This window comes from Phyllopteryx taeniolatus, chromosome 6, assembly GCF_024500385.1.
Source record: "Phyllopteryx taeniolatus isolate TA_2022b chromosome 6, UOR_Ptae_1.2, whole genome shotgun sequence".
Lineage (NCBI taxonomy): Eukaryota > Metazoa > Chordata > Actinopteri > Syngnathiformes > Syngnathidae > Phyllopteryx > Phyllopteryx taeniolatus.
The window spans coordinates 32,077,589-32,089,647 of record NC_084507.1 but is presented as its reverse complement, the minus strand read 5'-3'; the positions used below and the strand labels follow the sequence as shown (position 1 = coordinate 32,089,647).

The 12,059-nt window shown below is 48.4% G+C and overlaps 2 protein-coding genes across 3 annotated transcripts; both read right to left on the bottom strand.

Moving 5' to 3' along the window:
• Positions 1–811: 811 nt before the first annotated feature.
• Positions 812–5,904, bottom strand: LOC133479853 (cofilin-2-like). Its single transcript, XM_061777347.1, has 4 exons — positions 5,686–5,904; positions 2,072–2,340; positions 1,115–1,191; positions 812–1,039 (listed from the first exon to the last, which is right to left on the bottom strand). The coding sequence occupies exons 1-4, from the start codon at positions 5,686–5,688 to the stop codon at positions 933–935; spliced, it is 456 nt and encodes a 151-aa protein (XP_061633331.1). The 5' UTR covers positions 5,689–5,904; the 3' UTR covers positions 812–932.
• A 4,162-nt stretch (positions 5,905–10,066) lies between these two features.
• Positions 10,067–11,983, bottom strand: LOC133479852 (mucin-1-like). Of its 2 annotated transcripts, none has more exons than XM_061777345.1 (4): positions 11,876–11,983; positions 11,454–11,791; positions 10,927–11,031; positions 10,067–10,455 (listed from the first exon to the last, which is right to left on the bottom strand). In XM_061777345.1, exons 1-4 carry the CDS (start codon positions 11,916–11,918, stop codon positions 10,435–10,437), a joined length of 507 nt encoding a protein of 168 aa, XP_061633329.1. In that variant the 5' UTR covers positions 11,919–11,983; the 3' UTR covers positions 10,067–10,434. The 2 variants fall into 2 exon arrangements, with proteins under 2 accessions (XP_061633329.1, XP_061633330.1); XM_061777346.1 differs by having other exon boundaries at positions 10,067–10,452.
• Positions 11,984–12,059: the final 76 nt, after the last annotated feature.

Genomic DNA, 12,059 nt, shown 5'->3' with positions numbered 1-12,059 from the left:
AGGGCTGTCGCTATCGAATATTTTTAGAATCGATTCTACAGATTGTTCCATCGATTCATTGAAGAATCTGATTCCAACTTTCTGTGCATTAAAGTTGACGGTGAAATCATTTTTCTGATTAGTTTATTAACCGATTATTGTTTAATGATGAAACAAAAGCAAATAAACGAAGCAATATCACACGAGAGGAAATGATTTTGTTCTCACCAACCTTTTTGAAACTGACAACTACTTCACCCCAACGAAGGGCTTCGAGTTTGATCTTCACTTCCGAGGCTGCTTCGGGTTCAACGACCGGTCAAATAGATTATTTTCCTAAGCGATTGAAGTGAGTCATTTTCCCATAAATTGATGACAATTCAGTTCCTGGTTTGGTCTGTAACCATCATCAGAAAATCTGCAAAAATGTTAACCATTGTTTTCCAAAGTAAAAGCAGATGTCTGCAAATGTAGTTTTGGAAAACAATAATAATAATCACAAAAGATGATCCTGTAAAGCGATGATCAAAATAGTTGTTGATCAATTTGATGATGGGTTGGGACGCGTCTATTCGATTCTTTTGTCGTCCAAGTGGTTCTAACGGGCTTTTGGTTGAGTCATTGTGGTTCCAATGAGCTTCTACTGAAGTTTAAATTGCTTCTACGAAGTCAAAGTGCTCAAAGCCAGCTTCTACTGTAGTCACGGGGCTTCTGACAAGATTCTACTGAAGTAAAAAAGTTTTTCTAATGAAGTTTTATTGAAGACAAAGAGGAGGGTTCTGCGGAGCGGGCGGGTCTACGTGCGATTGGGGAGGCAGAAACGAGGCGGGAGGCGGCGCCACAGGCTTTTATTGCAGAGTGGCTTCCTGATGTCACAAACGAGGTTCCACTTGAGGGGCTGGAGAGGACGTCACGTCGTCGCCGTCGTCCGTCGGGGGTCCGGCCGGCTCGCGTCACGGCGTCCGCCCCTCCAGGGACACCACCACCCCGCTCAGCTTCTCGGCCAGCCCTCGGAGGTCTTTGGCCTCTTCCAGGTCGGTAATCTGCCACTCTGTAACCACTGAGGAGGACAGGCGACAGTGACATGGTGGTCACGTGACAACGACAGGATGTGCACGTTGACGCCGCGACTCACATTGCAACTCTTTCTTGATGTAGTCTTTGGAGCTGGCGTGGACCATCTTGCTTTTGATGGGAGCGTCGTCGGGAGCCCTGCGTCGAAACAAAGCGGGAAGTGACGTCAGACCGAAGGGAAGCGCTTCGGCTGCCAGCGCTTCCTGTTGTGACGGACGCACGCCGTCGCATTAGCGCGTTTGAACGTGGAAGAAGAGGAACTCTTGGTACAAATGAGCTTCTACTGATGTCACGTGGGACCTCATGATGATCTGATGGTCAAAGCGATTCTAAAAGAGGTTGTACTGAAGTCAAAATGTTGCTAATGAGGTTCTACGTCTAAATGCTTGTAATTAGGGTCTACCGAAGTCAAAGTTGTCCTAAGGCTGTTCTATTGGAGTCAGAGTGGTCTTAACGAGGTTGTATGAAGTCAATGTGTTGCTAATGAGGTTCTAGTGGTCTCAAGCAGGTTCTGTAGGACTCACAGTGGTTCTCATGAGGTTGAACTGAAGTCATTTAGGTAACAATGAGGTTCTACTCGCCAAAGTGGTTCTAACAAAGTTCCAATTAAGTTAAAGTGTTCTACTGAAGTCTACGTGGTTGTAATTAGGTTCTAGTGAGGTCAAAGCAGTCTAAGAGAAGTTCTATTGAAGTTTTTGCAACTTGCCCCGCCCGAGTAAGATCAACCAATCAGAGACAGAAGGCGTTGGCCTACGAGGTGTCAATCATCTGTCGCGCGCCCTCGGACAGTCCGGCCACGGGACACACCCGCGGCCTCGCGCTGACGTGTGAGCTCGGGCTTCGGGAGCTTTGATGACTACTTGGGGATTAGTCACGTGTGGCTCAAAACTGCAATCTGGCCCTCGTGAGGAACCGACAAACAACTAGGAAGTGATGTCACACGGAGGGGAAGTGCCTCAGCTGCAACGCTTCCTGTCGCGACAGTTTAGCATTAGCATGTTAGCACGCGGACACCCACCAGGAGACGAAGACCAGGGACGCCTTGTCACTGGACTCTTTGGTCCTGTAGGCCACATCGTACACGGCGTATCGGCACTCCTTGAGGGGTAGCATCCCGATGAAGGTGGCGTACGCGTCCTTGTCGTCCGCCATGATCTGTTTTTCCGTATCCACGATGATGCTCTTGCAGTCGTCGCTCATGCGGAAGAAAACCACCTTCAGCTTCTTCTTGAACTTGAGCGCCTCGAACACACTGACGACCTCGTCTTCCACGGTCACGCCTGACGCCTGTCCACATGGGCACAGTTACCAAGGCAACCGAGAAGCTCCACCGGCGGAACATCCCACAACAAAAGAAGCCGTCAATAAAATAAATAGCTGCAAAATCACGTGGATGCACGCGCGTGAACGGGCAATTTGATTGGACCTGAATCAGCGCTAGTCCCGCCTACTGCCCGCCCACTGACTTTGATGCACGAGAATGACAATTATTTCACGAGGGACGGGGGAACAGGAGTGCAAAAATTGAATCGCTAATGGAATAATTAAATGTTGACATACATAAATATTGCAATAAATAGTGAAATACTGGCATAAATATTGAAATAATTCAAGCTTCAACCCAATAAATGAACACCCAAATAACTAAATACTAACATTTATTTATTGAATGTCGTCATTCCCGTGCTGGAGTAGCCTTTTAATTATTTTAGGGCTAAAAAAATATACAATTGGATTTTTTTTTTTTTTTTGGTACAGGAAATGTGGCCAGCGCTGACACTCGGGGTGGTCCCTTGATTCATTTTTTAAAATGTATTAAAAAGTTTCCTCGACCACAGCAGAGCAATTTGAAGTTGTGATAATATCATCCAACACTAGATAGCAAACATCGCTTGATGAAAAAAGAGCGCGTAATGACGCAATGGCAAAAAAGCTGCGGCAAGAGAAAACTTGAGTCGATAAAGGGCATTCAAAAAAATGTGTTCTATTCTTTGTTCCAGCCACGTTGCTCCGCACACGACAAAGATGTCTGCTTTTACTTTAGTGAACAAATAATCTGCCTCCCAGCTGTCTTGGAAGTGAACCGTTTTCCATCTTTCGTTTGGCCATTTTGGGAAAAGGGAAGTGTAAATTTGCCCAAGGAGATCGGTAGCATCGTCGCTAACGACAGCAACAGGAAGGGAAGGGGCGATCGCCGGTCTCGACCGATGGGCCAACACACTAGCAAAGCATTCTGGGATTTGGCATACGAGTGGCGCATGTGCTATATACTGGGGGGCCAGCTCTAATACACATTTGATACGGGCCTGAGGTCGACATATGCGCTTGACAATAAGCGGCGCTTTGGCAAAAAAGAGGCTTCAAGCTGTTTATTGCCACTCCCAGCTGAAGTCTACTCAAGAACAAAACCCAAAACAAAGAGAAGTACGCCCTTGTGTGTTCCAAACAACCGCATAACTTTGCCTTTTACTCCGCCGGCTGAATGCTAACGCTAACAGATAACTGGAAACATCCATTGACGTGCTAATGCTAGCATTAAGTAGCATTTATGTTGCAGCGTTGCAACCCTAAATGGCCTCTTTATACTCCCGCATTGCATCACGTGACCGACGCGTCGCCCCGCGCGGCCCCTCTGCGTCACGTGCCGCGCACGCGGCAAAAATAGTTGCTGCGCGGCGAAGATCATCTCTCGTTTTAGTCACACGCTGCGACGACGTACTCGGCGTGCCCATCGGTTCTCCAAACCATCTACGCCGCCGCCGTCTCGATCGACTTTGCAGCATCATTAAACGCATCATCTGGTCATCTAGGTCCATTTGTTCTCGCAGACGCGGTTCCACGGTCGCCATTGTTGTCGCTTTGTTCCTTGTTACTGAAAGGAAAGTAAAAACGGCTACCGGAAACGGCCCAAAAAAAGAGGAAGCGGCAGCCGGAGCGACACTCGGCCGACGTGGAAGTGAACTACCGCGCACTTTCAAAACTGCGCGCGTGCGTTGATAAAGAAGCCTTTGAAGATATTTGAACACAAACGGTGCAGTAACACACGTAGCCAGACAATTTAACAGTGCCCACAGTCATATATTCTTTATCCTCTGTGAAGAACGACACATTTTCGTGGTGTATTGAGCAGCTGAGAGCTCCATGAACAGAAAATCCATGTTTTATACTGCCCCCGGGTGGGCAAAGCGGGCACACCAGAAGAGCAGCATGTTGGCCATTCAATTAGTATAGAGTGAGAATTTTTTTAAATTACAAATTTTAAAGTACAATAATATGGAGAGCTATTTTTCACATTAAAAAAAAACCCCATCAAAAAGTGTTTTTTTTTTTTTAGAGGGTTGGCTAATATCAACTTTATGGAATGATCTTTATCTGCAACGAAGAGCTGGTTTCAGCATGCGGAAAAAATGCATGGTAAAGAATGTCATGGCGGCCGCTGCATCCTTTGGCGTTTCCGAACGCAGCCCTCGGCGGAAAAGGTTCGGACCGGCCGGGACATGCCTGGAGTCGGGAGGGCCGCAATCCAACAGTTATGATTCCGTGCACTTCCTTTCATATCGCAGAGAGAATATGTGGGGAGGAACGCACTTCGCTTAATCTGTTACATTTACTTTCGTCGTTTCGGGGATAAATTGTGCACGTCACAGTAGTTTCAGAGCAACAGACTTTGTATTTCCACTTGAATACTTCTGTTGAGACGAAACCCAACTTTTACGCGGTTACATCGAGCGCCATTCCGCTCGCTACTTTTATTTTTTCGTCGATCTCGCGCAATCGATACGAAGTTTTCAACGTGACTAATTGACGTCAAACGGAGCACAAACTGAAAAGAACGACCATGTAATCGCTACCCGGTGAATCTGTTGCGCTGGTTCAGCATTGACGATCATTTCTTGTGGCTACACGTGACTTCATCTTTTTTTTTTTTTTTTTTTTTTATACAAATGGAAGTATTGTTTTAGCTGACGTGATTTTGTTGGGGCATGTCTGAGTTTGCTCAATCCTATTTGAACTTTTTGTCCATTTGACGTTCATGCTTGGATTAAAAAGATCAATCCGAAGTGACTCACCAGTTACTACTCGAGTAGTGTTTTTTTTTTTTTTTTTTTTTCCCCACTGAAGACTTTCTCACTCAAGTAGTTACTTGAGGTCTGCATTTGAGTCGTATTAACGGTAATCTTATTTGAGTACATTTTGGGTCTCCTGTCCACACACACACACACACACACACACACACACACAGAGACACGCACGCGCACGCACACACACACACACACACACATACACACACACACACAGACACAAACACACACATTCATACATAAATAAATACATACATACATAGAGAGAGAGAGCGCGCGAAATCCATATCGCAAACAGCAATGGAACCAGGCGGCTCCACGTCACGTGAGCAGCTAGCCGAACCAGTTCGACCGAAGCGCCAGCTAATGTCTAGTTAGCAGCGAGCTAACGCTAACAAGTGGCGCTCAAGCTAACGAGTTCAAGTCGAGCGAGGCCGTCGCCTTCTTTTCGAACCGTCGAAGTCCCCGTCGAAGACCCCGTCGAAGGCCCCGCCGAAGGCCCCGCCGGTCCCGTCGACGCCGACGGTCGCCACGCAAAGGGCCAACTCACCATCTTGTCTGCTAACGGCTACTGGTGGCACGTCTGCTGCGGAGGCTTGGGAGCGTGCTGCCAGATCCAGGAAGTAATTTGTGAAGCGCGTCTACAGGCGTGACATTGCCGCCCCGGGGAGTGGTTTTGCCCGGCCGACTGGAATGACTCCCCGCTGCCTTGTGCCGACTCGCAGGCCACACCTCTGCGCCTCTCGCCCGAACAGGAACAGGTCCGACCGCTCCGAATGTCGGGGGGGGGGGGCGCTCGCCGCTCGCCGTTCGCCCCGCAATGCCGTCGAGTAGTTTGTCAGGCCACGATGCGGCGGTGGGGAGGAAGGTCGACACAAGTTGATTTACAGCCCCCCAAAAGTCTTTCTTTGTGGTCCGCAATGGATTGACACGTGACGCAGGCAATTCTGAGGCCTTTTGTGTGTTTTTTTTTTTTTTTTTTTTTTAATTATTATTATTATTATTTTTTTAAATCTCGTGTCTGTCCCTGCCAACAAGGCGCACCTGGATGCCAATGGCGATCAGTCATCGTCTTAAGCTCCTCTTTTCCACTTTGGAGCGTGTGCGAACCTGTTTGCAGGAATTCCTCTCAGGTCCTAACTTGGTCTCGGTGCTCTTCTGCTTTCTCGCCCCTCCCGAGAGTTTGCGTTGGATATTTGATCACTGTTCCTTTGTTCTCCAGTCGTCGACATTGTGGCGTTTTCTATTCTTATGCCGACCTGTTATCAACATTTTGGGTTCTTTTACCCGTTGGTCAGTGGCGCTTTCCGTCAAACACTCTTTTGTTTTGTACTTCGCCATTTGAGTTTCTCCTCATCCCCCCGCCACCTCGACCGCCGACATGGATTCTCGATGTGTGTTGCTTACGAGCTGGACAGCTTTATTTGCCGAAGTGCGAGTGACTCGGAGTTCCACCGACATGATTGTGTTCCCCTTTTTTTTTGGGGGGGGGGCGGTATCCTGTTGTGAAAAGCGCTAGACATCTTTCACTTTGGACGCTGGGGGGCGGTAGAGCGCTTGTGGAACTGAGGACCTGACGGACTGATGACTTGTCATGAAACTGACGACGTTTTCATAATGATGACTTCATTATGAACGGATTAACTTTCGTAATGATCCGACTTTTTATAATGAACCGATGACTTGTCTGAATGAGCTCAAGTCTTCATGACTTCATAGTGAACGGATGAATTTTCTGAATATATGTTCTCTTTATTTCAGACACAGGTCCCTATTAAACAAGAGCATACAAGGATAAAGAAATAAAACGGAAAGTCAAAATATACAACATAGAAAAGGCATGTTCAACTTTATACAAATATTGTGTTGTCGAGTCTCGACTCGGAGATCTAACGGAGAAACATCGTGGGGAAAAAATAATTGATCGACAAGGCACACCCATCTCGAACTTGTTCTTGTTCTAAATCAATAAATACTATCGTGTGATTACAAATATTTAGTGAACACATTATATAGTGTATAAAATACATCCGCCGTCGTGTACATTTGTCAAATACGTTTTTCAACGGGAAGGCGCAGGAACGTGGGTCTCGCCCAAGTCGGGTCCAATTCAAGCGTCTTCGTAAGTGTAATGGTGAACAGATGTCAGTAGATGGCGGCATCGCATCCCTTTGCATTTCAGATCAGCGCAGCTTTTGAAGAGAAGACAAAAAGATTAGGCAGCGAATCTCAGCTCGTAACATCATGAGAGCGACAAACGCCAACATGTCGGAAGTCGGTCAAGTTCAGGCACCTCCCACACCAACCGAGTATGTTTATGTCGTGCTGTAAACAGAGCACGTGTCGCAGTCGGCAGTCGAAAGCGTGAGTGAAAATAGATGATGCGCTTCACGGCTCACGGGGAGGATGGCCCCCTGACATTCAACTTGGTCAGCGTCGCTTATGGCTTAGTTGTTTATCTGTAAATACTGCCGTCAAAGGCCATCAAAAGCCCCTTTCCCACTCTTGTGGTATTTTATAGTTTGAGGTGTCAAATAAGCAAAATATGAGTGTCACAGTCCCTGTTCTGCTTGACATGTTTCTTTTCACACACACAAAAAAATCAGCTTTTTGGTGGTGAACCCGTGCTTCTGCTAGCTCGAAACCAACTTTTTGCGGGGTGAAAAAGAAAAGCGTCGACTCTAGAGTGGGTCTCTAAAACGGCCGCTGGCAATATGAGGAGCGCAGAACGACTAAGAATGAATGAATGTCAATGTAAAACCGAGTTGAGCTTTGTATTCCTGTCTACATTCTGTTCGACTACTTTCCACGGAGGGATTTTCTTTCTCGACTGCGAGTTGTGTTTTCTAATGTCGTTTGCCCGCCTTTTGCCATCAATTCCCATTTTGAACGACCGCAAGCTGTCCGCGCAACAGCGCCACTTAGCGTCTCCTGAGAGAATTGCCTCCGAGCGGCCACCGGAAGTGCCGGGAATACACATGCTGCGGGAGGTCACACGACTCGCTGAAAGAATTTGAAATGTATTTTATTCACCCATAATTGGCAAATACAGCTTGTAATTGCTGTTAAACCATAAACGAAGAAGAAGAACCTAACGGGTACACCAGTCGCCCGGCGTGCCACCCCACCAAAATATCATCAAATATCATGACTTATAGTACTTTGTTTCGTTTTTTTGTCAATTCCATTGGACTTCCGGTGTCCGATCGGTGAGCACGTCTGCCTCACGGTTGCGAGGTTGCGGGTTCAAATCCGGCCTCGCCTCGTCTGTGTGGAGTTTGCATGTTCTCCCCGTGCCCGCGTGGCTTTTCTCCGGGTACTCGGAGTTGACTTGACCTCAAGGCTCGATTGAAGCGTGTCGCTAGAGAGGGGGCCGGCTGAATTTCAACACTCGAATTTGGTGAATAATGAGGGAAAATAACGGCCGGCGTAGGCTAAGACGTATCGTTCCGTGCAATCCGTCAGCCGACAGGTGCTAGCCACTCTCAACTAGCGCTTTGACGTCATTTCAGCCCCGCAGCTGATAATGACTTCATTCTTCTTCCACAAACGCAATGTTTACGTGTTTTACGATGCATACTTGCTTGAAAGTGTGAACAAACCTTTTTTTTGCCCTTCGGTCACTGGACAACTCTCTTGATTTCATGTCACTGCTGTTACTATTGATGTAACTGTAGAAAAGGCCAGAGGCCCACTTTGAAAATATTGAATAAGCTGTACTCTATGTTGATTTCAAATGGTAATTACTTCTTTGTTATGAGACTAAGTTTTCGCTATTTTAAAAAGGAGAGCCAAGAAAAAAGAAATGTTTGTCGTGAAAGTCCCGTTTTCCTACAATGAGCCCGCCGCATGTGACGGATGGAGTTTGGGCGAATTCGATTTACTGGCGAGCTTCTTAAAGTTTCAAAACCTTTCCACGTGACTCAATGTTTGTTATTACGAGTGAAATGGAAAAAAAAAAAAAAAAAAACAATCAAGCTTTACACCCGCACGCACGCACACACTCGTAATATTGAAACGGTGACGTCATGACCTCGGCAAATACGATTTTATTCGCGGTGGCAAGTTTAGGAGCTGGCAGTGCAGTGTTGAAATAAGTAAAGCAGTGGGTGATGTGTGACGGGTTAGTGAACTATTTACTTTCAAGGTGTGGCAGTGGGACTATGTGAGCTAGCGAGCGAGCTAGCGAGCTAGCTCCTCCATTAGCCTCACCGGCAGTCGGGATGACAGGCATTTTTCTTCATAAATGTCATCCAAAATGAATAAATCCTCCGGTGAATATTTGACCAAAACAGCCACGTCCGTAATTGGCGTCACGTACATCGGCCGTGTCACTTTGTTGGCCGACAAAACAAAACAAAACTAACGTTTGCCTGCTTTCCTTTGAGACTCAAATCAGAAACCAGGAAATATTTCACCGAATCCAGAAAAAAACGCCGCCATTTTCTGCCCCTTTTTTGTGAAGTGAATTTAGCCAAAATCGTGTTTTTCTCGTTGTTTTGCACAAGGTAATACTTTTTATCATAGAAAAGGCCTTTTCCCACCTCAATTAGGATTTTTCAATTCGGTTGAGATTTTCTGCGGTTCTGACAACGATGAAAATGTTCCCGGATTGCGTTGCGGAAAACGACACGTTCCTAACATTCGCATCCACAATTGGAAACGGCCTGTCCTTGATTCGCTATGATTCCGATTCTTGTTTTCAGTTTGAAGTCATTCCGGCGATGCAATTGCTGTCAGTTTGACGGCGAAAATGAGAAGGATCGAGAAGACGCCATTGCAAAATCGGAAAATGGCCGGTTTCAACATCACGTCGCCGTCACGTACTCGTGGCGCTTTTGTCGCTCGTGACACGTTCCCTCAGGAACGCTCACGCACGTGGCGAGCGGACAAACGGGAATGTCGTCGTCGTAAATGGGAACGGCGAAAGCTCTGATACAAAAGCGCTTGTTTATTTATTGATTGATTGATTAACACGGTTGTCAGGGAGACAAACACCAAAGTCGACACGTCCGGAGTAATTCGTCAGCCGGCCGCTGACTCACCGAGCCGAGCCCGCTCGGAACATGCGGACTTCAGACCCGAAGAACACAAACAAACGCCTTCTTCATCCAAACCTTCTTCTTCTTCTCCTTCTCCTTCTTCTTCCTCTTCCGCTTCATCTTCTTCTTCTGCTCGTCAACATTGTCTCTGATTATCCTTATTACGTAATCTCAAGATCTGAATGAATCATTAGGAATCGATCCGAATCATGTTTTTGTTTCGTGGGCTCAAGCGCCGTCTCCTCGCTTGGTCATCTTCATTTTTTGTCCACATCCTGCTGGAACAAGAACAACAGCGTCAACCGGCACACGTACGACCTGTCCTAAGAACATCGACGGCACATTGTGGGACGCGTGACGTTGCGACATTTTCTTTTGTCATGTGACGTGTCCCGCAGCCACCTATGACGTGCGGCGTGTTGTCGTGCGCCCGGAGACACGTGGTGAAGTGACCTTGTGGTTTGGACGATCAGTTGTAGTGACGTGTGACGGCTCGACATGATCTTTTAACATGCGGGGTGCCCGAGTGACGTGTGGCATGACCCGGCGACATGTTTTGCTTTCTTGAAGCGTGGGAAAGTGACGTGAGGTGTTTCCTTGTGACGTGTTTGCCCTTTTCTGTGACATGACACGTGGCGCGTCCTAATGACCCGTACGACCTGCCGAGTGTCCCCGGGGACGTCTCTTCGTGACGCCGCGTGGCATGCGGCCTGTCCTAGTGACGGCACGCGACGTGCGGCGTGACTCACGTCGGCGAGGGCGGATTTGGCGTTCCAGAATCGAGAGTGCGTGGTGTAGAGCGGGATGTCGTCGGGGGAGTTGTAGCGCCCCCTGTTGCAGCAACACCACAACATCTGACAGGAAGAAGAAGAAGACGCCGTAAGCGGAAGTGACCTCCTCATCATCATCATCATCATCGTCATCATCATCATTACACATCCGTCTGTCCGCTTTATGCAGCGCTTCCCGCGACGGGTCGCTTTTGGGCGAGCTGCAGCCTCTCCCAGCTGACTTTGGGAAAGGGGCGGGCTACGCCCCGGACTGGTCGCGGGTCAATCTCCGGGCATGCGTCCTCACTCACATTCAGACCTTTAAACACATGCTACATGCTAACAGGTTTTGGAAATGCACAAGGCCAACATACGAAGTCCACACTGGGAGGCCAGAGTCCAGATTCCGACCCAGAACCAAAGAGCTGTGAGGCAGACGCGCTAACCACGTAATCACCGTGCTGCCAATAATAACATATAAATCCAATAAAAACGGAGGCGCTGACCGTGGTGACGAGCATCAGGAGGAGGAGCGTGAGGAGCACGGCGGCCAGAACCAGAAGAGCGATCCCCCAACCGGGAATGCCGCCGCCGCCGCCGGCTGGAGGAGGAGTCTTACTCGCAGCGCCCCACGTGGCGTTGCTCCATGTCGGCGTGACGGTCGTCACGTTGGCGGTCGTTGCCGTGGAGACAGGAAACGGGGTGTACTGTTGGGTATTGTTTGCCCGCCGTTGTGTCGTCATGACGCCTGTCGACGAGTCGGTGGACGCGCCGACCGTCGCCGAGCCCCCGGTCGACGGCGCCGGGAGCGTTGTCGTGGAAACCCCGCCCGTGATGATACAAGCTGCACACGTTGACAAACGGCAAACTTCACACACACACACACACACAGACACAGTGTAGCGTGAACTTTGACCTATGTGCTGACCTGTGATCCCCACGGCAAGCAGTCTTGTGGTCATCGTCCACATCCTTGTGCAGGGCGTGCGTCTGTGCAGGTGTGTGTGCGCGCGTGAGTACTCGGGTTTTTAAAGCCGTCACCTGCAGAGAGGCGGAGCCTGAGGGTGCGGCTGGGGCCACACCCCCATCACACCTGCAGGAACGGAGCGCCT

Coding starts and splice junctions, on each gene's coding strand:
- LOC133479853 (XM_061777347.1), bottom strand. Junction 1,192..2,071: donor TCCCTGGTCTTCGTCTCCTG/GTGGGTGTCCGC, acceptor GTTTCGACGCAG/GGCTCCCGACGACGCTCCCA. Junction 1,040..1,114: donor CATCAAGAAAGAGTTGCAAT/GTGAGTCGCGGC, acceptor TGTCCTCCTCAG/TGGTTACAGAGTGGCAGATT.
- LOC133479852 (XM_061777345.1), bottom strand. CDS start 11,918: ATGTGGACGATGACCACAAGACTGCTTGCCGTGGGGATCACAG. Junction 11,032..11,453: donor TCCTGATGCTCGTCACCACG/GTCAGCGCCTCC, acceptor TCTTCCTGTCAG/ATGTTGTGGTGTTGCTGCAA. Junction 10,456..10,926: donor CCAAATCCGCCCTCGCCGAC/GTGAGTCACGCC, acceptor TTCTTGTTCCAG/CAGGATGTGGACAAAAAATG.